At 34.0% G+C, this 27,993-nt stretch overlaps 4 protein-coding genes and 1 non-coding gene across 6 annotated transcripts; 4 read left to right on the forward strand and 1 right to left on the reverse strand.

The window, feature by feature from the left end:
- The first annotated feature begins 618 nt into the window (after positions 1-618).
- On the forward strand, positions 619-9,455 carry LOC125819623 (probable sulfate transporter 4.2). The gene is made up of 17 exons (XM_049499081.1): positions 619-1,085; positions 2,141-2,189; positions 2,631-2,832; positions 3,297-3,465; positions 4,093-4,158; positions 4,247-4,354; positions 4,624-4,731; positions 4,816-4,881; positions 5,299-5,359; positions 5,468-5,595; positions 6,171-6,212; positions 7,023-7,139; positions 7,600-7,651; positions 8,052-8,190; positions 8,353-8,441; positions 8,678-8,754; positions 8,859-9,455. Exons 1-17 carry the CDS (start codon positions 723-725, stop codon positions 9,174-9,176), a joined length of 2,154 nt encoding a protein of 717 aa, XP_049355038.1. The 5' UTR covers positions 619-722; the 3' UTR covers positions 9,177-9,455.
- Positions 9,456-10,124: 669 nt separating this feature from the next.
- On the forward strand, positions 10,125-10,294 carry LOC125819725 (U12 minor spliceosomal RNA). Its single transcript, XR_007442473.1, has one exon. It is a non-coding gene; the product is annotated as a U12 minor spliceosomal RNA (small nuclear RNA).
- Positions 10,295-12,792: 2,498 nt separating this feature from the next.
- On the forward strand, positions 12,793-14,683 carry LOC125819659 (uncharacterized). 2 transcript variants are annotated; one of them, XM_049499123.1, is made up of 4 exons: positions 12,793-12,915; positions 13,773-13,872; positions 14,217-14,403; positions 14,658-14,683. In XM_049499123.1, the coding sequence occupies exons 1-3, from the start codon at positions 12,883-12,885 to the stop codon at positions 14,390-14,392; spliced, it is 309 nt and encodes a 102-aa protein (XP_049355080.1). In that variant the 5' UTR covers positions 12,793-12,882; the 3' UTR covers positions 14,393-14,403; positions 14,658-14,683. The 2 variants fall into 2 exon arrangements, with proteins under 2 accessions (XP_049355080.1, XP_049355079.1); XM_049499122.1 differs by having other exon boundaries at positions 12,799-12,915; positions 13,767-13,872.
- A 1,171-nt stretch (positions 14,684-15,854) lies between these two features.
- Positions 15,855-20,262, reverse strand: LOC125819651 (glutathione S-transferase DHAR2-like). Its single transcript, XM_049499115.1, has 6 exons — positions 20,006-20,262; positions 18,430-18,520; positions 18,191-18,334; positions 16,935-17,052; positions 16,693-16,833; positions 15,855-16,086 (listed from the first exon to the last, which is right to left on the reverse strand). Exons 1-6 carry the CDS (start codon positions 20,061-20,063, stop codon positions 16,006-16,008), a joined length of 633 nt encoding a protein of 210 aa, XP_049355072.1. The 5' UTR covers positions 20,064-20,262; the 3' UTR covers positions 15,855-16,005.
- A 3,593-nt stretch (positions 20,263-23,855) lies between these two features.
- LOC125819624 (uncharacterized) lies at positions 23,856-27,992 on the forward strand. The gene is made up of 3 exons (XM_049499082.1): positions 23,856-24,105; positions 25,835-27,215; positions 27,295-27,992. The coding sequence occupies exons 2-3, from the start codon at positions 25,880-25,882 to the stop codon at positions 27,927-27,929; spliced, it is 1,971 nt and encodes a 656-aa protein (XP_049355039.1). The 5' UTR covers positions 23,856-24,105; positions 25,835-25,879; the 3' UTR covers positions 27,930-27,992.
- Position 27,993: the final 1 nt, after the last annotated feature.

Consider the following 27,993-nt stretch of genomic DNA (forward strand, 5'->3'; position numbering starts at 1 on the left):
TAAACACATGATGAATGTCTTTTCAATACACTCTTATAACAAATATAACTATTAAATCTCAATTTATAACTTAATTATGATAAATTAATATAATTTGATATAAATATTTTGTGTATATTCTGAGTCGAAGGTCTTTTCAAAACCGTCACTTCACAAGATAGCGATAAAATTTGCGTACACTCTACCTTTTTTAGACTCCACTTGTAGATTTTCATGGAGTATATTATTATTGTTGTTGTTTGCGTATAAATTTTACCTCATAATTATAACTTTATTCATAATTATACGTCTCAAATTCGAGCCATAAAATTGAGTCATCTCTGATAAAAAAAATATGCTTCATCCCAAAATTTCAATACCACCCAAAGTTGTGATGAAGGTATTATCCTCGATCTTTAGTCAAAAGTTCTGATTAAGAACTCTTGAATTTGAGTCTCGAATATGAAGTCGTTTTTGGTAAAAAGTACTTTTTTCAAATTTGAGAATTTTTAGTGTACCTTTAATACGGATACAGAACATCAAACATGAAATAAATAAATAAAAAAAGAATAAAATATTAACAAGATTCCTAAATCAGATTTGTAAAATTGTTTTTAAAAGTCTCATCAGTCATCATATGGCAAATGAAGTTTATAGATTTTCCGCCAATCACCATTTTTCTTCTTCTCTGACACTTCCCGGTGGGAGCCACCATACGCCGCCATTCGCCGCCGTGCTCCGCCATGGACAGAACCTACGCTTCTCCGAGCTCCCAAAACCTTACGGCTATAACAACTAATTCTGTAGATTTCGCTTCATCTTCTTCTCCTTCTCCAACTTCCATGTCGACCGGCGGTAGCCGCGCCGTGAAAATCATCCAGCTGGAGCATCCGTCTGCTACGGCATCGTCGTCGTCGTCGGCGACGGCGTCTGCTTCGGCATCTGTTGTATCGAAATGGAAGGCGAGGATGAAGGGGATGACGTGGAAGGAATGGATTGAGCTATTTTTTCCTTGTTATCGTTGGATGCGAACGTATAAAGTGCGTGAGTACTTGCAATCTGATCTCATGGCTGGTATCACAGTCGGTATCATGCTTGTTCCTCAGGTACAATTTTTTTTCATTGTTTGTTAAATTATGAATTGAATTAGTCATCTCTGTTACCGTATGAAGCATATTTGTTCGAATTCACGGTCAAAGTTTAGAACTTTGAATCTCGAAATTTCAACTGTGCCAAATAAAATGAGACAGAGGTAGTAATAGAATTCATAGGTTGATAGTGCTGAGTTAATCACTCTCTCAATCCCATTCTATGGGACAAGGTCAAAGTTCTTCCAGCTTTTTGAAATAAAGTTTACTGATTTGCAAACTTGGTAAAGAGTATTATAAGTTGCAACAGTTAATAATTCAATTTATTTGAAAACATTTGAAAAGTTGTAGTCAAATGAAAATTGTTTTAATTAGTGATTACAGAGGGAGTACTTTTTTTTTTTTTGGTTTTCTTGCTATACACATTGAATCCAACTTATAAACTGTTGGTGTATGTACTGTGTCGGTTTCAGAGTGTGCATGTACGCGTGTTAAGAGTATTGAAGGATCTCTTTTCCTCAATATACATAATAAGCAATGCACCATTGCGTATAAATTCTAGATCTGCCTCTAGTTATAAGCTTACTGTTGATGATAGGTTGGATATCTGGTGCATTTCATTTGTGTAATTTAATCATTAGTCAGTTCATACCTGTCTGTCTCCACTTCTCTTAATTTTTTTTCTTTTTCTCAACAATTTTATAGACCAACGTCACAATTTAAGATAATGGAGCTCTGGTTCCTCTTTTAACTTTTATGATTTGTAAACAGTATAATTGATGATGTGATAGAACTATAGACTGAAGGCCCTGCTGGGTTCATTTGTCCTCTTTATCTGTTTTTGATTGAGAATGAGCATGTGGATGCTAGAATCTTTTAGACTAATTGCTAATAGCAAAATGATGATTGGATAAAATGTCCTCAGTCTGCACTGTTAGTCTTTAGCATTATATGAGCTATTATCTTATGCTAGACTGCTTGTCAAGTGTGCTGTTTTTTTTAGGCACTTTTGGTCTTTCAATGAGAATGAATTATATACATTTTCATTTTAACTGATTATGTTATGTTTACAGTCGATGTCCTATGCAAAGCTGGCAGGGCTTCAACCCATATATGGACTTTGTAAGTACACCATTGCAGCATAATTTACTTATTTAGGTTTCTTTCTTCATTTCAACAAAGTGAAGCAGATACTCTTCTCGATATGTTGATGAAGGCACCTTTGAATACTATGCTGAAATGGAAATAAATCTCGATTTATATATTGAGCTCTGCATTAGGTGCTGAGGTTATTTTCCTTGTTTTGAAATAAGAAGGCATTGTTTTCTCCTCTTTGAAGCACTGTTTTCTTTCCTCCTTAATTTAGCATCCATAGCTGAAGAAAAAATCTATGTGGATTAAAATCGCCATGACCATTCCAGAGTTTTTCGAATGTCTAGTTGTTTATGAACCTTTATTTCCTAGCTATGCTCATTTGATTCTTTATAACTACGAAACCTATCTTCTGATTACTTAGTAATCTTCACAATTGTAGCTTTTCTTAATCTGACCTTTGCTAAACAGATTCTGGTTTCATCCCTATATTTGTCTACACCATATTTGGGTCATCTCGTCAGCTTGCAATTGGTCCAGTTGCATTGACGTCCCTTCTAGTCTCAAATGTCTTGAGCAGCATAGTTGAACCATCAGACAAGTTATACACAGAGCTCGCTATACTATTAGCACTTATGGTTGGCATCTTGGAATGCATTATGGCGCTGTTACGGTATTTCTTCTTTAAGCTTTGATTCTTTCTTATCATAACTTTGAAATATCTAGATTGTCATACTCTCTTGTGGTCAAAGTGAGAATCCATGTCTATCATCTCTTATACACACACAAAAGTTATAGCTTCTAGGAGAATTTGTTCACCATTCCCTGGCTCTACTGATTGAAACCATTCATAGCAAAGGGGATTGTAACATAGACCATGCTTAAACACTGGGCTAGACCTTACTTCCTAAGAGGAGTATGATGCAAATATCGCCGTCCCTGTAAGACTTGGAAACTTGTTGCTTAGCATTTAAAGAATTGATATTGATTGCTAATAATGTGCCTTTTGATGTACGTTGGGCTCTAATGGGTTCTGTACCCATGGTTCTCTTACGAGCTGGTTGAAAATTCTGCAAATTGGTTATGTTTCTGACTGAATTTGTTCAAAGTCTCATTCCCAGTTTCATTCCTCTGTAGGCTTGGATGGATCATACGTTTCATCAGCCACTCTGTGATATCTGGTTTTACAACCGCCTCCGCTTTTGTCATTGCCTTGTCCCAAGCAAAGTATTTCTTGGGCTATGAAATAGAACGGAGCAGCAAAATTATACCTCTAGTCGAAAGTATAATTTCTGGAGCAGATAAGGTACTTCTCAGAATTAAATATTTGCAGGTTACTCCATCTTTATGCATGCTAAGAGAAACTTAAATGTGAGTAATTTAGGTTGAAGCATGCAGACTAGATACTTGATTTCTTTCTTTTGGGTGGTTGGCACACTATTCACTGGCGACCAGAACATGCATGAAACTAAAATTTTCTCTGCAATGTCAAATATAACTGTCTACTTAGCTTTTATGATGATTCATATCCTGCAAAACCTTAATGTCGGGGTGAATTTTTGTTTTTAGTCAAAGGTTTGTATAAATGGATAATATTCTACAATATTGGTTTGGAGAGCTATATCTCTCAGTCATGTATAGACAAAGGACATTCATTGAAAGAACTAGTACATGAAGGTAATATAAGTTAGGCAGTGGTAAGTGCTGAATGTCGTCGAAGAGGATTTTGAATCATTTTGTTGGAGACTTGGAAACTGCTTCAAAACAGGCAGTTGTAAGTCAACAAAATTTCCATATTTCCTTTTCCAGAGTAGATTTGAAAAAAGGCAAGAGAACTATTATGCATTGTTTTAAGTCATTCAGTTAATTCTTTATTTAATCGCTACAAGATATTTTTCGTTGCTTCAACGACTAATTCTATTTTCTTTTGTAGTTCTCATGGCCTCCTTTTATTATGGGCTCACTGATGCTAGCTATTCTTCTGACCATGAAGCACTTGGTAGAAGCTTGCAACATTTTCATGTGTATTATAAACTTTTTTGTCGGTAATATGAAGGTTTCATTTGTTTTAAATGTTTTCTTCTCAGGGAAAAACAAGCAAGCACTTGCGGTTTCTGCGTGCAGCTGGTCCCCTCACAGCTGTTGTTCTGGGTACAGCTTTTGTGAAAATCTATCATCCACCTTCAATTTCGTTGGTGAGAACGATATGAATTAAGCTCAACCTGAACTGCAGGAATTGAGTTTAAGATTAGCCTAAAAAAACATTACATGTGACCAAGTCTGAGAACACAGAAATAACGACTTCAGTTACATTTGCCACTTTTTTCCTCACATGGGACTGAGAAGGATAGTTGCATAAATTAATTTTAACATCTGACCTACAGGGTCAGCAAGACCTACTCTGCATGATGTGATTTGAAAGAACTGTTATCACTATAATAAAGATGTTTATCCGATGGTTTAGGTGGGAGATATACCTCAGGGGCTGCCAAAGTTTTCTGTACCAAAGCAATTCGGTCATGTAAAGTCTTTGATCCCTACTACAGTTCTTATTACTGGTGTGGCTATCCTGGTAAGTAAGAATTTAAGCATTCACTGTCCGTCCTTTTCTAGACAATCTGTTTGTGATAGGTGATACTAGTTACCAACATTATAGGAATCAGTGGGGATTGCTAAGGCACTGGCAGCAAAGAATGGATATGAGTTGGATTCAAATCAAGAGGTGTGTGACTTTCTATTATCATCTCAAGAACTGCTATTCACTTATTTTCTATGGACAAGTATGATTTATCTAGTCTGTTGTGAGATTGAGCAAGATCTATTGTTTAATGTGTATGAGTTAAGTGATATGTTTTCACCAAATATTTGTAATTTGGATAGTTTACATTTTAAATGTTCATATTTAGCACATCTTACCTTTTCCTTTTCTCCCTTAATTCCATTGTTAGCTGAATGTTTTTTTAAGAGCTTCTGATCAAACTCTAGTTCTTCACCAGTTTCACTCAAATTGTAAGAAACATTATCTGGTTACTCATTTCGTTCTCCTCCTTCTATTGTCACTGTATAACAACCACAAAAAGTCTCATGCGAAATCAGAACACTTTGTACTAAACTTGTTATGGTTCTGTTATTGTAACAGTTATTTGGTCTTGGGGTGGCCAACATTTGTGGCTCATTCTTTTCAATTTACCCTACAACAGGTGAGTTTGGAATATTATATGTGGCTTGATCAATTTCATATTTGTATCTTTTCAAAATTTCTCCCAGCTGGTTTCTGACAAAGCTCCTCTTTTCTAATGCCATGTTAGGCTCTTTTTCTAGATCAGCTGTAAATCATGAAAGTGGAGCGAAAACGGGCTTATCAGGGCTTGTGATGGGAATTATAATGGGTTGTGCACTATTATTCTTGACTCCTGTATTTGAATACATACCTCAGGTAAAGGAATTTGTTTGAAGGTGTAAAGTTTTCACCTGACTGTTGGTAACTAGATTGCTTTCAACTGTCACATCATTTGGAGCAATGTTTTCAGTCTCTTGGCCTCTATCTTGGCTCCAATTTGTAACGTATGCTATGGGATATAATTATCATTATGATAAGGGAGGATAACCTATTGGGGGTTTGAGTCCATATGGAGCAAAATGGGGAAACGGTCACTATTGAGCTCCTGTTCTTTTACTTCTTTTTTTTGTGGGGTAGGTGGGTGAGGGTGGAGTTCAGCATGTCCAGAAAAAAGAGAGATGTAATCATCTTTATCTGTTTATACCACTCATATTTAAGTGCATTTCTGTATCAACAATCTAGGAAGGTCGAAGGCAATAAAATATGAAAATAAATACATTTTTCATATTTCTAAGCTAAGATTAAACAAAAAGATGTTGGACACTGTAGATCTTTCCATTATTGCATGCTTGCAGTTTTGTGTTCAACATTTTGACACTTTCCTATCTTAGTTATGATATTTTAAACTTTCCACTTCTCACTATTTTTATTTATTTGTATTGCTGTGGCAGTGTGCTTTGGCTGCGATTGTGATATCTGCTGTAATTGGACTGGTATGGCCATCTTCTACCCCAAAACGATGTGTTCCATTTTATATTTTCAAAGTTGCCATTCTTTTGAATGGACTTCTCTATATGCCAGATATAGCTTTTAGTTGAAATTAACAACATCAGCAGTTAACTAAATACAACAGCAACTACTCAATCATGCTTCATTTGGGTTTATCATGTCATAGTTCTCTGATGTATCTAGTTGGCTTGCTTGGATTTTTGCATTATATGTTTTGAAAGATTGGTGTCAAATACTGACCAGCAAGGGAAAAACATCCTGTGAATACTGACCAGCAAGGGAAAAACATCCTGTGTCCTTACCCTTTTTTTCACTTAAGGCTAATTAGTAAGTGTTACAGGAGCATTTTCCAGTTCATTGTTTGATTGTCCTGACACTCTATTGATATTTTCCCTGGGAATTATTGCTGTATGATCAGATAATATCGAGTCATACGGTAATACATGGAAGCTGAAGAGAAAGTAATATGTCAAGGATCATTTCATTTGAGGATTTGCATTTATAATTTCCTGAACAGCTCTTAGTTATCAGTTTCCTATTTGTTTTATATGATTCCTATCCACTTCTTTGTTTATTTCTAATTACTTTCACTAAGCACACCACATTCCTGTAAGATATTCACAACCTTGAAGCATCATGGATGAAATTCTTGTTTAGGTGCTGACTGTTTTAGGATCAAGTAAGACCACATTCTGCATTTCACTATAAGCACAGATAAATGAACTTTAACTGCAGCAAATATCATGTTCAGATTGTAAAATTATATTCTTATTTCTATTTTTTCCTCATTTCAGGTGGATTATGACGAGGCTAAATTTTTGTGGCGTGTTGACAAGAAAGATTTTCTGTTATGGACTATTACTTGCATGACAACCTTGCTTCTAGGCATAGAGATTGGTGTCCTTGTTGGGGTTAGTATCTATCTATAATCAGACTTAAATATATTGAAAATTTCATTCTGGATATTCAATTAAAGTTTTTTCATACACTATAAACTGAGAACTATCTTTTCTTGTTCAACCAACTGTTTGTTGCTACGAGCTTGGCCTGCTTGCTAGTTACTTGATTTTATGGTGTTCAAAGTACAATCACTTAGCAGGAAATGCTTGAAGTTAAATTCATTGATAATTGAATGTTATGCAGTATTTGCTTGAAGTCCAATGCCTTCTTTATTTTGAAATTTCACATAATGGGAGTCAAAACAAAGACCTGTTGCTCCAATTCTATAACCAGAAAAAGAACCTGATGATATGTAATGAAGATGTTAATAGTTCCAATATACTGGCTGATAACTTCTATATTGGAAAAATATATTTATGATCTTAAGAATAAACTTAGCTTGCCAACTTTTTTGGTCTCATTTGTTCACAGGTTGGCGTGTCACTTGCTTTTGTTATCCATGAATCAGCAAATCCGCATATTGGTAAGTTCCTGCAATCGTCCCTACCTTGTAATTGAATCACTGACTTAGTTAATCATTGCCAGCACAATTCTTAAGCTTTTCATAACACTATCCTGTAATTGAATCATTGACTTCTTCATGTTGCCATTGCTATTCTTTGGTGCCTCTCCGTGTCCTCTAAATATTCAGGTCAATATAATGTTTTATCTGGATGCTTCTCTCACCCCTCTTTCAAATTTTTCATTTTCTTGGTGACACGTCAGTCCTTACAAGCATTTCTTTTCCCCTAGTTGTTTACTGCAAAGTTTCAAGATAATTAAGTACTTGATGTTTAAACCGCAGTGCTAAGTTCTGTTATTTTTTTCCTTTAGGTCAATGCCTTATAATTAATGTAATTTCTTATGACATGATTTGCTTTCAGCTGTCTTGGGGCGTCTTCCTGGAACTACGATTTACAGAAATACTCAACAATACCCCGAAGCATATACATATAACGGTATTGTGATTGTTCGAATTGATGCACCTATATACTTTGCCAACACAAGTTACATAAAGGACAGGTGAGAACACTGTCTTTTCGTTTTCTTTATTTTTCCACAAGGACAACAAGTTTTCCCTTGAATATAGTATTTCTGAAGCATGGACTAAACTGTTAAGGTTCTATTGCTTTCAGCAAATTATATCCTACATGTTACTGTGAATCTCTTTTATTTCTAGCACAGGTTACGGGATTATGAAATTGAAAAAGAGGAATCTAAAGGTCGAGGACCAGAAGTTTCAAGAATTCATTTTGTGATCCTTGAGATGGCCCGTAAGTCTCCATGAGTTTGGCACAATCTGAATGACTAAATGATGATGAATTTACCAATTCTATTTCCTTTGCTATGTTTTAGTAGTGCTAAAGCTTCTTCTGCCTCATACAGTTCTTCTAATATTTTCTGGTATTTGATATGAAACTGAAGAAAAGTATAATGCTTTAGGGGTTGAGCATACTATTATCTGCCCTTTGTTTCATTATACTAAACACAATTCATGTGTCTATTCCAGCTGTTACGTATATAGACTCCAGTGCTGTTCAAGCTCTGAAAGAGCTCCATCAGGAATATAAATCGCGAGACATTCAGGTTGAGAATGTCTCTCTTTTGCTAAGACTGTACAAATATGCATCCCAAATTCTATATCCTAGAACTTACTTTCCAGCCTAACGATACCATGTGTTGTATTGCAGCTAGCCATTTCCAATCCCAACCGCGAAGTGCTACTGACCCTAGCTAAAGCTGGTGTGATTGATCTGATTGGCAAGGAGTGGTACTTTGTTCGAGTTCATGATGCAGTGCAAGTTTGTCTTCAGCATGTTCAGCGGTTAACTGAATTTCCAAAGGCACACGACTCTTTGGCAGAAAACAAACCAAGCTTGTTTCAGAGGCTTCTCAATCAAAGGAAAGACGATTTTTTTCAACCTGAACTCGAATCTGGTGTCCACGAATCTCTTCTTTCCAAGGACACCAATCCTCAACTCGAGCCACTCCTGTCAAAAAAGACATGATGATGGAGACTGCTTCCAAGATGTATCAGTATGTATGTTATATAATGTATTCGATTTTTTTTCGACTTTGGTTTGATTGATTGATTGACTGTAATTAGCTTACCTTTCTATTTGAACAGAGAGAGAGAGAGAGAGAGAGTTATTTATCATATGTTATTAAATGTTATTAGTATCTTTTTCCTGGCTGATATGCATTCTTCCCAAGTTTGTAATCAGATGCCAGTGCAAATTTTCTGTACATCACAGTGGAAATAAAAGAAAATCATATTGTTGATATCATTTCAATTTGCATTGCAAACCTTAATATTGTACAATTGTAGGAGTGTGTTCGATATGGAGGAAATAATTTTCAATTTTCCCATGATTGGTTAGTCAAATTTTTTTTAAAAATATTTCTCTAGGAAAGCAAGTTCATGATACGAGGAAAGTGACCTCCTTGATGAAAGTAAGGAAAAAAAAAACCATAACTAACATCCAAACCCTCCACACCATCTGCCTCCACCCCCACACCTCGTAATTATTTATCAAACACTAGAAAATAGAAAGTAGGTAAGAAAACTACTTTTTTTACTGGGCAAAGGTACGTACCACAAGTGTTATTGTAAAAAAACTATTTTTGAAAGATAAATTTCCGCTACTACTCAAAAGCAAACAACATACCTAGTGTGATCCTTCCCACAAGTGAGGTCTTAGGAGAGTGGTATGTACACAAATCTTACCCCTCCTATCTTTGTGGGGGTAAAATGGTTATTTCCGAAAGATAACTACTCGAAATCACTTATAGTTAAACAACCAAAATAAAGCGAGGAAATAACTATAAGAATAAAACCGATTTACTGGCTTTCACTAACTAAGATTTACAACTCATACTCCATCCCACATCGAAGGTTGCAATATTATGAGTGATATTTGAGTATTATAAATGATAGAAAGTAAGAAATTATTAAATTGCCTTAAACTAATGAGTAAGGAAAACAAAGCGGGCGGTGAGAGCCGGCCGCAGCGCTTATCAATTAACACTTTGGTGTTTAATTTGGCGCAAGAATTTATGGAGGGGTTATAGGCTGGCCAAGTGTTGACGCTGCCTACTTTGCAGAACTCACTTGTGCGGGCCTCCCAACACCCACCCCCAATACCTAGTCTTAAATCTTTTTATTTTATTGTTCTTATAGTATATTAAAATATGAACCACCAAGTTATTAAGGTTGTGGATATGGTTTAGATTGATGTGGTGAGCTTCAACAATAGTAGATGTGGTCGAGAAAGTGTAGGGAGTTAATATGATGAACTAAGTCATTAAGGTTGTGGATTAGGATGATAGGTTAGTATAGTATCTTGTCTAGTGAGATTGGTTTAGTCATTAAGGTTGTGGATTAGGATGACAAGTTAGTATAGTATCTTGTCTAGTGAGATTGGTTTAGTCATTAAGGTTGTGGATTAGGATGACAGGTTTGTATAGTATCTTGTCTAGTGAGATAGGTTGGTTCTCTAGTGAGATAGGTTGGTTTAGTCATTAAGGTTGTGGATTAGGATAGTATAGTATCTTGTCTAGTGAGATAGGTCGGTTTAGTCATTAAGGTTGTGGATTAGGATGATAGGTTAGTATAGTATCTTGTCTAGTGAGATAGGTTTAGACCGATGTGGGAGGTTGTGGATTAGGATGATAGGTTAGTATAGTATCTTGTCTAGTGAGATAGGTTTAGACTGATGTGGTGAGCTTCAAGAGGAGTAGATGTGGTCGAAAAAGCATATGAGTTAATTAAGATGGAATATGATGCGTATCTTTGTCTAAGTGAGATAGGCTTAGACCAATGTGGTGAGCTTCAAGAGGAGTAGATGTGGTCGAAAAAGCCTCTTTGAGGGTTAATTAGATAATAATATGATATACCTTCAACTAATGAAAGACATGAATTTAGATAAGAAATTATAAGATTGTGGATTAGGATGATAGGTTAGTAGGTAGTTCAGTATCATTTTGTGTCTAGTGAGATAGGTTTAGATCGATGTGGTGAGCTTCAGGAGGAGTAGATGTGGTCGAAAAAGCATATTTGAGAGTTAATTAGACAGAATATGATGCACCTCCAACTAACTAAAAGACATGAATTTAGATAAAAAGTTATTAAGGTTGTGGATTAGGTTAGCAGGTAGTTCAGTATCATCTGTTGTCCAGTGAGATAGGTTTCTCCTTTGCATACTAGTAGTATTAACACTATTCTTATAATTTTTGATCCCTCGATTTATGCTACTACTTATTTTTATAGTGCTTATTCGGTTATCGTTTTATTTTATTGTGGATATTGTTTCTTCTGTATGCTTTGGAATTTATCCTCTATTGTTTGCGATATCTTCATTACTTTTGTTTTAAATATGCATTGATATGCATAATTTGAGTCGAGGGTCTTTCAGAAACAGTCTCTCTAACCTCCACAAGACAAAATACTAAAACCTGCACACATTCTATCTTTCTCCATATCCCAATTCTATAAAATTACAGTAAATGAACATGTTGAAGAATCTACTCGTGTCAAAAGTAATTCCACAGTTAAATATATTTATAACAACAAAACAAAAAAGTTATTTCATCATATTCATATAGTTTTCAATCAAGCGGATGCAATTAAATTTATTTGGCTATAGCTCCGCCCCTGTGTCAAATCTATGTCTCTTGCTTCAGTAGGATGGAGGTACCGTTCCCACGTGAACGGAGTTGTCCCATTGACAACTCAATTTGGACATCTTTATTTCATGTGAAGTTAAAAATGAGAGAAATAGTACACCTTAATTTTTCGTCTTCGTAGCATGTTGTTGGTCTTATTTTTCCATTATTTAAATGCTATATTTTTATTTTTGCGAAATTGATAATATTATTGTTATGTGATTAGAAGATTAATTAGGAGTTTGATATATGGAAACAATTTCTTGTAAAAATGTTGTGTATAATAAATCTTTATAGTTTGATCTTTTCCCGAAATTCAACAACAACAATAAACATATCCAATGGAATTCCACTAAGTGGGTCTGGGGAGGATATAGTGTGCGAAAACATTATCACTATCTCAGGGATGTAGAGAGAATGTTTCCGAAAGACCCTCGGCACAAGTGCATTAAACTCAAGGAAAGGAAGAAGAAAACAATGGATAAAACAATCGTTAATAAGAAAAACAATGTAAAGTCTGCAAGAAAGAGACAACAACAACATTAAAATAGTGTAATAATCGAACCACAATAAACAACATAATGACTAGAACTACAAGGATACAACTAGTACTACGACATACACTAACAATCCTAAACCTTTACAAGACAAGACAACACTCCCACTTCTACTAACTTTCTTCCCTAATACGCGAACTTCACGTAACAAAAGCTTAATACATCGAAACGTATCTACTTTTGGATTATTTGTCTATACATGGACAAAATTATCAAGTGGAGGCTGCTGGCTATGATAATAATCCTATAAAGACAAAAAAATGGTCATTCACAAATCTCCTCTAATCCTCTCTCCACCAATTATCATTTATCTACCACGTGGGATTCTTGGCCCTACAAAATACTATATTTCTCTTTTGGTACACTATATAATATAATTCATATTTTATCATAATATTATATCATACAATATAATATAACTCTTGTGCATTTGATCTCTCATATAATATTTTCTTCAACTTGCTTTTTGTGAAGATCAGATACTAAACTTATCATGGGGGATTCCCCTGCTTCATACATATACATGGTAACTAAAAGATTCATATTCCTGATTATTATTTTTTATAATCGTGGTGTCTAGATTAGTTTGTGTGCATCTTGATTAATTTTATATAGTATTTGCTAATTTCCATCGATATATGTATCGAAGAACTATGTCCATCAAAATTTGGACGAATAGAAAAAAATCACCTATTTTTTATTTATGATCACCAACTTCTCATCATGATACTTCAATGAATTAGCAAGGGTTCTTTTTTTGTTTTCCTTCTTTTGATTCTATATTAGAAAGGGTGATATATGTTAAAGCAACGGTAAAGTTGTCTTTTTATGACATATAGGTTATGACTTATGAGTTCAAGGTGTGGAATCAACTATTGATGGTTACATCAGGTTAGGCTGCCTACAACACATACCCTTGGGTGCAACCCTTCCTTGACCCTTCATGAACGCAGGATACTTTGTCCACCAGACTCACGCACCCTTGGGCGCAACCCTTCCTTGACCCTTCATGAACGCATGATACTTCGTCCACCAAACTGTCCTTTTTTCTTGATTTTGTATTTGAAAGGGAGTCTTGGAGCACGGTAAATTGTCCCACGTCACCCTGTGAGTTATGACCTATAGGTCATGGATCACGGATTCAAGCTGTGGAATCGGTCACTAATAATTGCATTATGGTAGACTTCCTACATCACACAACCTCTTAAGGTGCGGCTATTTTTTGACCACTTATAAACGTGAAATGTTTTGTGCATCGAACAAAGGGACAACCTTTATTCTTGATTTTGTATTTGAAAATTTGGGAACTTATCTTTTTGGATTATTTTCTTGTTTTTTGTTTTTATTATGTACTAACCTAGTTGTCCTTGATGTTAGGTGCAGCATCTGATAGAAAAGTGTCTAATTTTTCACATGACTAAAGAGGAATGCATAGAGGCCCTTTCCAAGCATGCAAATATCAAATCTGTCATCACTGTTACTGGTTAGTGTTGTATTATTTCTATCGAATTTAACTTATATACAATGACAATGTTCAATTTTTCTAATATATTTTAACTTGTTATAACAAAGCAACCAGCATTACTTTTAAAAACTTACTAATCCCACTTATTATAGACGGTATAGTGTTTCTCGATAACCTGATAGTATATTAAAAGTTAACAGATGAATATTAACTTATTCACTGCTCATAATGATGTTTGCTAATATGCACAATATTATTTTCCGATGAAGAATGTTCAACTGACAATCTTAGCTACACCATTGCTAATATGTCATTTCTTGTATACCTAACAGATCATTGTGATACTTATTTGTATTTTTCAGTGTGGAATGAGTTAGAGAAAGAGAACAGGGAGTTCTTCGAGGCATACGCTAAATCACATAATAAAAATCGCGCAATAGAAGCAAAGGCAGAGGCAGAGGCAGAGGCGGAGGCAAGTACAATGATTCAGAAATTGTTATTGGATCATGATCATACTAAAAAATCAGACAAGGAATAACAAATAATCGTGTTGTTGATTGTAACGTTGAAAAAAATTACGTTCAAACAAGCAAGTATGTCATGGTTCGAGGAGTCTACGTGTCGTGTATAGACCTAAAAGAGCATGGTAGCCTAAGCATCAAAGGTGAAGTCTTGACCTAAAAGACTTCAATAGTTTGTGTAGCCATAAATCCTATTGTATTCATTATATTCGTTAAATGGTGCCAAGCTCAAAAGGCAAGTGGTAATTGAAGTACTAATACGTCTCTAAAAAATGTCATTAGGTGTGTCGAATCCTCTAAAAGTGGTAATTGAAGTACAACTTTCGAAGATCTGACATGGATGTGACAACATTTTAGAGTGTTAGCAACATTGCCAGACAATAGTACTATGTGGTACTTTATTGAAATGTTCACTATACTAGCTATATGCTAATTCAATCATGGCACTATTGGTATCTTTTGTGTCCTCTATGAGGTGTTGCCTAATGAATTCGGGCCTCTAGCTGTCTTGTTTTGTTGTAACATAGAGTTCATGTGACATGTGATTTTCTTGTTATTTAGCTAATGGAGTGTTAACATAGTGGGGGCTACTTTGTTCATTTTCACATCTCAATCATGCACCTTTTTCTTTGGAAACAACCTCTCTACCTTCACGTGATAGATTAAGGTCCATATTCACCTGAAATTTCACTGAATATGTTATTGTTCTTAATCATGCACCTTTTGGAATATGAACTTTATAGTGAATGTGATTCTGTATTGTGAAAATTCGGGTTTGGAACAGTCCTTGCGTTACTCCCACTCTTTGATAACTACATACTAAGACGCTTCAAAAGAACTATGTTCACTACTTGCATTCACCTTAAGGGCTAATCCAACCTAACCCAAGATTATTATTGGCAAAGTTAAATGAAACGATATGATCAATAATGATTCATCTTGTCTAACCCAACTAGTTTGGAATTAAGGTGTAAAATTGTCATTATACTTATAGTAAATGTGATGAATTTTTTTTTAATCAACGAGGTGTGGCTTAGCGATCAATGGAAAGGATGACTCGAGAAAATACTCGAGGTGAGTGCAAACTGACATGAACACTATTAAACAAGTGGAAAAGCTTCTCTAATTTGAAACTTTTCTACACACTACACTATGCATGTCCTTTATTCTTTTCTCCCTCTTTTTAACGATCAAAAACACGCCTAAACTCAACACTTTTCCGCAAATTTCACACCTTAACTATCAATTATTTCTTTTTTCTACTCGAAAAAACTATCACTATCTAAGTAGTTGATGTGTGAAAATTGCAAAAAAAGTGATTGTTCCGATGTGTTTTTTTACCATAAAATAAAATAAAGGAGTGTCAATATAACATCCCTTCTGGCAATTTTGTATAGCAAAAACTGAAGCAAAAGATCAACAATCAACACCTTACATTAACTAATAAAAGTTTCAGAACATGACTCGTTTATTAGATATACAAACAGTACAAGGATTGATCGATAGACAGACCAACGATGAACGTTTTTATTTAGATCATACTATATAGATCACGTTCATAATGCTGCACCCATCGAACTGCTAACTACCCGAGACAAAACACGATTACAGTTTCGAGTCAGTTCATGCGTTAAACCTTTGGAGCCCACCCCGCGATGACATACTTTTCTTCAGCCTTGGTTTTCTGGAACGACTCTCGCTCGAAGAGCAGCTGTAGAAGGAGAACATAAAGGTGTCAACTTTTGTTCCATTTTTGCTGTTGTTTCAAAGAATTGGAAGATATGACATATTTAGCATAAGCAAAGCATGGACATAGAGAAACAAATGAATATGCAATCGTAATATCAGAAACTAAACATGAAAAACTTGGTTTTCTTCATAATAGAATTACACTATTAAGCCGGAAAGCTCAGAAATGCCTCGGGGGTGTGTGTGGATCCTCCAAAAGTAGTGTATTTTTGAAGAATCCGACACCAGTGCAGCAACAAATCAACATAGGAAGAAGCAGTAGTTAAGAATAAAAATATAAAAGGTAGCTGCTGAAAGCTACTTTTGGTATGGAAAATCATCACATCTAGTATTAGATTCGAACGATCAAATGAATTTGAATCAGTAAAACTGTGACAACTATATATATATGGAATGTGGTTATTCTTTTAAATTCTAATCATCAGAGTTTGAATTTTAGAGACATTTTGACACACAGATAAGACATAAACAAACTACTCCAGCACAAAGAATGTTCTCAACACCCACAGACAAAGCAGATACCGACCATGCACGCACACAAGGACACAGAGAGAAACAGAGTGCATACCTTCATGTAATTACGCACGTGACTCAAGCTTTCAGGCACACTCCACTTCTTGAAGTGTCCAAGAGCCACCTCGAGATGGTACAGTTTTGGAGCCAAGCTCATATCAACTGAACAAATATTCTCCCCATTGACATATGGTCCCTGATGAAATTCACAGCCAATAGAAGTTAAGATCATGGTAAAAATGAGAGACGCATACTTTAAGTTAAACATATCAGACAGTTCAATGTAAAACAGCATACATGAGCCTTGAGATGCTCTTCCAAAGCCTTCAGTTCATCAAGGAGAGCCTGCTCAGTACCGTCACTAGAATCCTTGCTCTTCAGAAACGAGACGAAGGTAGGAAATATTTTTGAGCCCCTGCAATCCCAAACAAGTTACAGATGATATTCCACCCGCCAACATCAATAAAATAAAAATCAAACTGCAACAGATGCTAGCTTATTACCATGATGAATCATACAAACACATTATAGAGACAATCATCTAAAAGGAAACACTGGATAGATAAACTAAATAATTACTATGTTCTATATTGAATGTCCAATTTGACTTGCATATTAAGAGGTGAGAATCTAAAGGTGAAACATATGAAGCACAATGGTAGCCTTTTTGCTTCTCCAAACAAGTAAGAGAAATGTTGTATTCAGCAACGGAAGATTAAAATACAAGAGGTGGTGTTTGGTGCAAAAGTTCAAAAAAGAGTTTCCTCAGAACTACCTTTAGATTGTTATTAGAACTGTTTTCAACCAAATGCCAAGAAAGACAAAGATTTTCTTCAGAATTTTAAACCAAATCTCACCTAAGACATTTGAGATATAAGATTAAATCAAAATATGTAAATTCAATTTGGAACACAGGAAGTAAAGTGTTTTTGCTTGATCTAAAGAAACTCAAGCCACAAAAGTGAAGACAACTATCACAAAACTTCATTTAAATGTAGCTTGCAGAAACCTAAGACGAATTCACAAATCACTTCCCTCCAAGGAATAAAAAACAAAAGGTTGGGGAAGTACAACAAAGAAACCTTTCCACGGAATTTTGAAGGAAAAATGCCATGTTAAAGTAATTGGAAATAGCAACTCTGTAAAACGCTTCCACTTTTGATTTCTATAAGGAGTTCAAGCCAAAGAAAGCATTAAAAATGTATCTTGCTTCTTTTATTTTAATAACTTTTGCTACATACAACATGAAGTTCCAACTTATAAGTATATTCATTACCCAAAACACTAAAATCTAAAGCAAATACCGAGATGCAGCCAATAAAACATCCAGAGAAATTAAGCACCCAAGGGTGTGGCCTAGTGGTCAATGAAGTAGGTTGAGAACCATGACGTCAGCAGAGACAAAAACACTAGATGATTTCTTCCCACCTGTCCTTGTCCAGCTTGCTGGTGGGAGGTGGCTGGTATCCAGTGGACTTAGTCGAGGACTAGAGAAATGTGGTCAATACAGAAACTTATTTAAACACATGGAGAAAGTAGGGAAGAAAACATACACAGAGGCAAATTCAGGGGGAGCAATGAGAGAGGGATTTGGATATTTCTCTTCAATAATCCCAACAATGACATCAGAATCCGGGATCCATTTGTCACCAAAATTGATCACGGGAACTTTCCCTTCCGGGTTCACCTCCAAGAACCTAAAATCACAACCCCAAAACAAAATTTTCAGTTTCAGAATGAAAAAAATGTTACCTTTGGGACAAAAAGAAAGTACTTTTTTCTTCAGATTTACCATTTGGGCTTGTCACTAACATTGATCAAGTGCTTCTTGTAAGGCACTTTCTTTTCCTCCAATGTCAGAAGTACCCTTTGGCTAAATGGACCTTAATATCACAAAACCATAAAAAAATCAGAAAAATTGAAACCAAACCCATGAAAATTTGCAAAACACTCTCACACATACAAACTAAAGCAATGGTATATGTCTTAAGAGGGTAAGATTACAGTCTCAGAAGTACCCCTTTGGCTAAATGGACCTTAGAATCAATAAACTACCACTAATTAAGAAAAAATGAAACCAAACCCATGGAAACTTGTCCAAAACTAACAACTAACACAAAACAATGGTATAAATCTTAGAGAGTAAGAGATTACATTCTCAGAAATACCCTTAGACTAAATTGACCATAGAATAATAAACCATCACAAATTCAGAAAAATTCAAACGACCCTTGAAAATTTGCCCCAAAAAAACAACATAGACACACAAAAACAAAGGTATAAATCTTAGTGAGAAAGAAATTTACAGTCTTTAGAAGTACCCTTTAGCTAAATGTACCTTAGAATCAAGAAACCATCACAAATTCAGAAAATCCAAACCAACATGAAAATTTGCCCCAAAAAACAACAGACACACAAAAACAAAGGTATAAATCTTACTGAGCAAGAAATTTACAGTCTTTAGAAGTACCCTTTAGCTAAATGTACCTTAGAATCAAGAAACCATCACAAATTCAGAAAATCCAAACCAACCCATGAAAATTTGCCCCCAAAAACAACACACACACAAAAACAAAGGTATAAATCTTAGTGAACAAGAAATTTACAGTCTTTAGAAGTACCCTTTAGCTAAATGTACCTTAGAATCAAGAAACCATCACAAATTCAGAAAATCCAAACCAACCCATGAAAATTTGCCCCAAAAACAACACAGACACACAAAAACAAAGGTATAAATCTTAGTGAGCAAGAAATTTACAGTCTTTATAAACACCCTTTAGCTAAATGTACCTTAAAATCAAGAAACCATCACAAAATTCAGAAAAATCCAAACCAACCCATGAAAATTTGCCCCAAAAAACAACAGACACACAAAAACAAAGGTATAAATCTTAGTGAGCAAGAAATTTACAGTCTTTAGAAGTACCCTTTATCTAAATGTACCTCAAAATCAAGAAACCATCACAAACTCAGAAAAATCCAAACCAACCCATGAAAATTTACCCCAAAAAACAACACACACAAAAACAAAGGTAAAAATCTTAGTGAGCAAGAAATTTACAGTCTTTACAGATACCCTTTATCTAAATGTACCTCAAAATCAAGAAACCATCACAAACTCAGAAAAATCCAAACCAACCCGTGAAAATTTTCCCCAAAAACAACAGACACACAAAAACAAAGGTATAAATTTTAGTGAGCAAGAAATTTACAGTCTTTACAGATACCCTTTATCTAAATGTGCCTCAAAATCAAGAAACCACAACAAATTCAGAAAAAAAATAATCAAACCAACCCATAAAAAACTGCATCAAAAACAACACGCACAAAAGGGTATGCATATAATCTAAAAGGGGGTGAGAAATTACAGTCTCCAAGGACATCAGGGGCACCCACAGCAGCCTTGACACAAACTTCAACAGCCATTTTTGATGAACAGAAACTTCACTAGAGAATTCTGAAGAAGATGGCTCACAAATTGGGTGTGTTCCTTGTGTGTGGGGAGTGTACAATAATATAGTGTCCTTTTTAAAGCATTTTCCACATGTCCAATTATCAATGTTGGGATATGGGTGGATTTTTCTAAGAATTTGAAAAATTAAAAAAAAACACACTCAAAGGTTTTACGTATAAAATATGTCAGCTTCTTTAATTGTATGCGTCAAATTTAAATAAAAAATACTTAGAGGTTTTACGACTTATTGAAGTGAACATGTATAGTTAATAAGATGACATGTGTTTATACGGTTAATTTTACTACATAATAGACGAGTGAGATCACACACCAAAAAAAAAAAACTAAAAAGGAAAAACTACATAATTATTCACACTTTATTACTCTATTTATACTTAATTTATCTATAGTTTAAAAAATTACACATAATAACACTTTTAATACTTATATCATATATTTTAAAATATTTAATGGTAAATTAGCAATTTAAATTATTTTCTCTCACTGCAGAAACTTGTTGGTCCACTTCAAAATTGGCCCAATAAAGGGAACTCTCCAATATTAAAACTGATGGATACACGTATTTCACCTTATTGATACATGTATCTCACCTTTACTGTCAAAAAAAGAACGGATGAAGAAGATGAGGTTTAAGACTACAAAATTACTTTGGTTTCTGATTTCATTATTTTAGGAAAACTTGTTAGAGTTGATATGCAAGGATTCTATAAATCAGTTTGGGTTGTTAATTTGTCATCAATTAAACCTTTAATTAAGAAAATAAGTTACACCCCGTTGATTCAAAATAATAATTTATGTATCTCGACTTTTAAAACTATTGGATACATGTATCTCGCCTTTTATGATACATGTATCTTGCGATCAAAATATGATATAGAAAGTAATATTACAAACTATGGTGAATCCTAGTAATTAGGATCTAAAGTAGTAGATTTAAGTAGTTTGTCCAACTAAAAATGTCTAGTCAGAACACTTTATTTGGTTCGAATCTAAATAAAGTATTATGACAAATTTAAGAAGATGACTATGTATTGAGATATTATTGTATTGTTACAACAGTCATCGATAATTACTATTGTTAACCTTCACTATATATCACCAATTCACTATTAATTATTACTATAATCAACCATAGTTATAAATTATAATTGTTATCAACAATAAATAATCAACTATCATCACTATTCATTATTTTGTATCGACATCTGACACTAATACCGACACCATTATTCACCATTACTATCAATCACCACTTTAATCGATTTCTACCACCATTGTCATTGGTCACACCATTATTAACAACCATATACTTATTTATTTATATAATTTAGAAATATTAATATTTTATATTTATTAATTTTTCATAAAGATAAATTGTATACATTTAAATTTTGTGAAATTTTTTTATTTTAACTAATTAATAATTAGATTTTGATGTAACGTTTTAATAATTATATTTATATTAAATTCAAATTTAAATATTTTAATTTTATGATATTCAAATGTATATTTAATTTCATACGTCTTAATATTAAAAGAAAAAGAATACCTCAACATAATTATATAAGAAATCTTTTTGTTCGAATTTACGTTAAATATTAATTAATTTGATCCTCATATACTTCGAATCAATCTAAATAAATTGAGAGAGAGGGAGTATTTTTTTTTTCTTTTGACTAGTCATTTTCTAGGCATATATAGCTTCAGAATGAAAATAAAATCTATTCACATTTTTGTGGTTGAGAATAAATTAAATTAATCTTGGACACTGGAACAACTTTATATCATGAAATTGATTTTATTGGAAAAATTTAAAAGTATGATTTTGATGTGTCATAAATTGAAGTGCCACTATCATGAGAATAAAACCTACTATTTGAAAAAAGAGACTTTATTTTTCAAAAAATAAAAATAAATAAAATAGGGAGAAAAAATTCCATTATTTAATTGATGATAAAGAAAAAGAAAAAGTTTTGAAAATGACTACTCTATCTTTTCTTTTTCCTTTCTGGATCTTTAGACAAATAATTGATGAAGTTTTATTATTTACTTTTATGAAATAATGTACATAAGTTATGGAGAATATGATTAGATATATATTAGGAAGGAAATATTTATATTATATACTTGTGGATTATTTTTAATTTAAGTGATTAGGTGAATATGAAAGTTAAAAATCAGTATAGTAGAATGTTAGTAAATGGCCTAACATTACCTAATTTTCTTATCAGTATTATTATAATTATTGCTCTTTTACCATCTTAATCTTCAATTTCAGCATTAATTGTTGTCTCATTTTTCGATTATATTATTATCTCTTATTGTTATTGTTATCTCTTTTTTACTACTATTAAATTTCCTTTCAATAGTTGATTTTAATATGATTTATTTGAGATGAGAATTTATCAAAAATAAAATTTCTACCTTCACAAAATAATATTAAGATTGCGTACACATCACCATTTCATATATATTCAAAATGCATTCACGTCTAGAAATCATATTCTCTAGTTTTTGTTTTTTTTTAAAGATTTCATGCCATTTTTCTTCTTAATTTTATTTATTAGGGGGGGGGGGGGGGGGGGAGGGACTATAAAGATTATTTGCTGCAATTTTGGGAATGGAAGAATCAGATACCAAATTCTGAAAAGTGGTAAGATGTTTGTATGGCACCAAATTCCCATTTGATTTAGAATAAAGTTATTCAAAAACTTTTTCTGAAAAAAATAGAATCTAAAAAAGTGAACAAACTAATTAGTTGAAGAAGATTTGACATTTACTACATATATATAAAAATAATTTTAGCTAAATAATATAATTTTTAATCAAAGAGAATCCTGATAAATCCAAACTACAAGCTAGCTCCGCCCATGGTCTCAGAATAGGAGGTGGTGTTCCCTTGCCTTGCAAATTGATACTTTTTTTTTAATGTGTTTCACGTGTTGTGTTTTGGAGGATTTGTGTCTTATGCAAATAATGATGTTGTCAATTGCATTTATCATTATCACGATCTATACATGCGCGTAGAGAGGCTAACTCAGTAGTTGATAAATTAGCTATTTGAATTTTTGATAAGGGTCTTATGTTAAATGATTTCGACGTTTTTCTTTTTTGAAAAGGTTTGCATAGGTCAAGCGAATTTAGACGTTGTAATCAAATGTCATTTACATTTACAAAATTGTAAAGAAATTAAATAATTTATCTTAATTATATAAATTGATAAGCATTCATTCATTCATTTTACTTGTCCAACTTAAATTTTATACGATTCATATAAATAATGATTGACATGAATATTTTACTACAATAATTATATTAATTGATATTTAATCTCAGATTCTGAGATATTATATCGAAATAAGTAAATAATATTGAATGTAAAATATATTTTAAAAAATTAAAATATAATTTTAGAATGAATATTTTTAATAATATTTTCCTATTTTTTTACATAGTAAAAAACAAAAAGATGTTCATATTGTAATGATTGGACATTTGACCGACCAAAATTTTGGCGCAATATTTTTTGCCGACCACCGTAATGGCGGCGGCCTGTTGACACCAATTTTCGTCAATCAAAACCCTAAATCAAAAAAATATTATTTATAGCAAGCTTTTAATAATATAGCAGTTTTTTATTAAGTATTTAATTAATAATTAAAATTAATTAATCATTTCCAGCTATTCTTCTTAATCACTCCATTATTTTCAGACAATTTTTTCATACACAAATCCACCAAAAGCTCAATTATTTTTTTTCATATTTGTTTCTTGGGATTTGGTCTTCTTGATTTTTCCATTTTTTTTGGAGGTGGGGTTGTTTTTTTCTTGCTTAAATTTCAATTTTTAATCAATTTTGATTATGATTAGTTTATAAAAAGCATTATGAATTAAAAAAATATTTTGATGGCTGCTGTTATTATATTGATATTATCAATTTTGTTGGATTTATCATCATTAGTTACAAGGAGGAGGAGACCATCTTCAATAAAGGTAGAATCTTTAGTTTATGGGTTTTTGATATTCTTGGATTTTTTTTCGGTTTTTGTCACTATGTTGTGTTGAGGGTCTGTAAGTAATTGTATGAAATGATTTAGGTTGGATTTTTGTTAGTTATAGTAATTGTTAGGATTGATGATGATATGATTTGAGCTTAAATGAAAACATCGGGATTCATATAGCTGACTCGAACTTGTTTGGGGTTGTTGTTGTATAGTAATTGTGAGAATTCCAGCTATGTGAGGTTTGATAAACATAGTTTACTTTTAAGTTCAAATAAAGGAAGATAGTTGTGGTAGGACAAAATATGTACACAAGATTGAGGCATAGTTTTTTTTTGAATTGGGGTAGGGGAAGGGGATTACAAGGTGGAGAATCGAATCAAAGCACGTAGTCAACCAACTGAATTACTGAGATTCCCTCGATTGAGGCGTAGTTGAGTCTTCTGAATATACAGAAAATTCGTATAACTGATCTCAACTAGTTTGGAATTCAGGCCTATTTGATTGAGAGTGATGATAGGGAATGATTCTGTTGGGTTTTGAGTTGACTTTTGTGTTGTGGCTAATGATAGTAATTTGATGTCTTTTATGATGGCTCACTGTTGGACTTTCTCAGTGTTGGGGTTTATACTTTATTGATAATGATAATGTTTAATAAATATGGTCTGCTGCTTTTTAGCTCTGGGAGAAAATATTTGACTATGTGTCTCTACTTACATTTACACTTTTGGCCTGTGGGTGGTGACATTTGAAGGTATACTATGTTTCATTCTTTGGCTAAAGAAGCAAATAACATGTATTTCCACATCATCTAATCTTTTCTCTTTAGGAATCGAAGGAAGGGGTAGAGCTTGTTCAATTTTTCCAGATCTTTCAAGATCCACATCAAAAGCTTTCTCATCTGGGTGATTTAGATGAACTAAGCGTTCCATCTTTTCTTGGCAGTTATCATACTGATATGAATTTGGCTGTCTGTGTTGTCTCTAACATGGTGTGAATGATAGTTTTGCACTTCTCTAGTTTAAGTTTTAAATGCTGTCAATGGATATTAAATGTAAGTCATGCTAGATTCACTATAAACACCACTCTGAAAGGCATATGGTTTCTAGAGCTTCGATCTTTGAATTTTTTCATTGTATTGTTTGTTTTGTGCGGAGGGATGTAGCCATTTGTGTGCAAGAACTAAGAACTATCATTAATGTGTCTTTGCTTATTTTAAAATGCTTCTATTATCGAAGGCATTATCTTATTGCATCGGAGAAAAGTGATAAGTTCCTAACAACATTCAATGTGATTTGGAATGTTTTGGAATTACAATTACTTCTTTACTCAGTTTCTGCAAACATATTTTATTTCTGGGATGGTGGCATGCCTTTCAAGTTAGTTGTATATATTTGCTCAAATTTGCTAGAATGAAGTGTTAGTGTGTCACAATGTCTTTAGAGTTGGTGTGTTCAATTTTAGTATTTAGTTAATCCTTTAGAACGTTCGTAAGAGTTAGTGTTAGATTAGCATCAAATTGATACTTCTTTGGTTAAATACAATACAGGTTATGGATTGTATCTCCTACCTTGTTTGTTATATTCTATTATCACCAAGTCATTAATATTTCTCCTCCTTTCTGTTATTTTCTTGAAAAAACATGATTTGCATCTATTTTGCTCTTGTAGACATAATTGTTGATCTGGAAAACTAACAAAATTCCCGTAATGTCTGCACAGTGCCTGGTTTAATTAACCAGACTGGTTAAAGAGTTGTTGAAACAGATGGAAGGGAAGCAGCACACACCAAGTGTTATAGCAAGGCTGATGAGCCTTGATGAGCTTCCACCTCGGCAGCACCTCCCTGTTAAGAGAAGGAGAGTACTCTCTGAGAACTATCTCCAGAAAATGGCTTCTATAGGTTTGCGAGAGAAGAGTTCATTTTCTGTTGGCTTCTCCCGTGGAATAAATACTCAGAAGTGTCAAGTAGTTAAAGATGTATCTGCAGCCAAGTTGAAGATGCGGAAATATACTAATTCGAGTGTTACTTTAATAAAGGAGAAACATTCTTATCTTATGGACTCCGAAGGCATCTCAGAAAGTTTACTTTCAACCAAGCATTTGCGTGATCTACAGGCTTATAAACCCTATTGCCATCCAGTTCACTCAGCTGTCGCTAAGACAATATGCAAGATGTCTGCTAGGACTACCGCTAAAGAAAAGACTTCGAAATCTCTTCAGACACTTGAGATTGGTACACCTAAGGATGATGTTGGAGACTGTTCTATTCATCACTTGAAGAAAATAAACTTTCAGCTTGATCCAAATGAAAACATGCCTCATCCGTCTACAAGAGTTATTGTGGTCAAACCTAGTTCTGGAAAGTATCGTAAAACCAAACATCAGTCTGTTTCTCGTAGGCATGGCTTGGAGTCCGATCCCGTTGATTTGAAGTACAAGAAATTCACAGAACATGAAAATGGGACAGTACATAATAAGAGACCAGGAAGAGCAGAAAGCATCAGTGACACTTTTCTGAAGGCCGAGGCTCTAAAGCTGCCTTCTTCAAAATTATTTAGTAAACAAAGAAAAGATAATACACTAAATTTCTTTTCAAAGAGGTCATCTTTTTCCAAAGAAGTCAAGAAGCAAACCATTGAAAAGTGGAAGCTGATGAATGATCTTTCAGAAGTTGAAACAACTTCTAGAAGCCAAAATCTTGGAGAAATGCTTGCTACGGATGACTTAGAAACTAGGCCTCAATTTTTGGACTCCAAGCGTGACTCACAAAGTTTTTGCAGTTCATTCAGTGTGAACACTCAGATCTCAGGCTCGTGCAGCAAGGATTCGTTAATTCCAAATCATTCTGCTGGTTCTATGATAGCCTCTGGAAGTCCTGAAGGTATGATTGGCCATAAAGCTTCTCTATATGGCTGGCATCTGAGGCAGAAAGTAGCTGTTACTGAGAAACATTCCAAGTATATGAACCAAAAACAGAAAGATAATATGGAATATAGAGACTTGAACTTGAAGGAAACCGATCAGCGCAGTCCAAATTCAGTTCTGGAGCCACCGTTCCAGGAAGAGAAACCCTGTACCTCTGCATTCCACGGCTTATGTAGTAAGTAAACACAAAGCTTTGTTAACTATTTCTCAACAGATTTCATCCAATCTCATTTTTGTTCTTCTGAACTTGTAAGGTGTAGCACGGCAACTTCAGCTTCTTGAGACCAACTCTGAGGAAACATATTCAGAAGGATCTGAAATGGGTGTCTCAACTGATGGAGACTCCGAGACAGGGTCTCTGGATCTCCTTCAAGATAGTGAAAACATATTGAAAGACTTCAAAACCGCAGATGGCAGGGACTTCTCCTATCTGGTTGATGTTTTAGATGAAGCTAGTTTGCACGGCATGAACCTAGGAATGTGTTTTGAGACATGGCATTCTTTGGAATGTCCCGTGAATCCCTCAGTGTTTGACTTGTTAGAGAAGAAATACGGGAAACAAATATCTTGGCTAAAATCAGAGAGGAAACTTCTGTTTGACCACATAAATTCAGGGCTAAGTGAGATTTTGCATTCATTTCTGGAGATCTACATAATAGAAAAATCTTTAAAAAGAAGGTGCTGTTCTACTATGAGGAGAACTGATATTGAAGAAGAGTTGTGGAGGATGCTGGTTAGTCATGAAAATGAAATACGCAAGGACTTGTCTGGCAAGGCAATTGGAAATGAAACCAAATGGTTGCAGGTCGAGGAGGAAATTGGTAGCATATGCAGAGAAATAGAGAAATATTTGTTGGATGAGCTAGTTGCAGAATTAGCTTTGCATTGAGAGCGTATAAAATGGGATTTTGGCCGCTAAGTTTTCCTACTACTTCCCTCCTCAAGTTACTGGG

The sequence above is a fragment of the Solanum verrucosum genome, unplaced genomic scaffold (genome assembly GCF_900185275.1).
Source record: "Solanum verrucosum unplaced genomic scaffold, falcon-dt-bn FXZP01000255.1, whole genome shotgun sequence".
Taxonomy (NCBI): domain Eukaryota; kingdom Viridiplantae; phylum Streptophyta; class Magnoliopsida; order Solanales; family Solanaceae; genus Solanum; species Solanum verrucosum.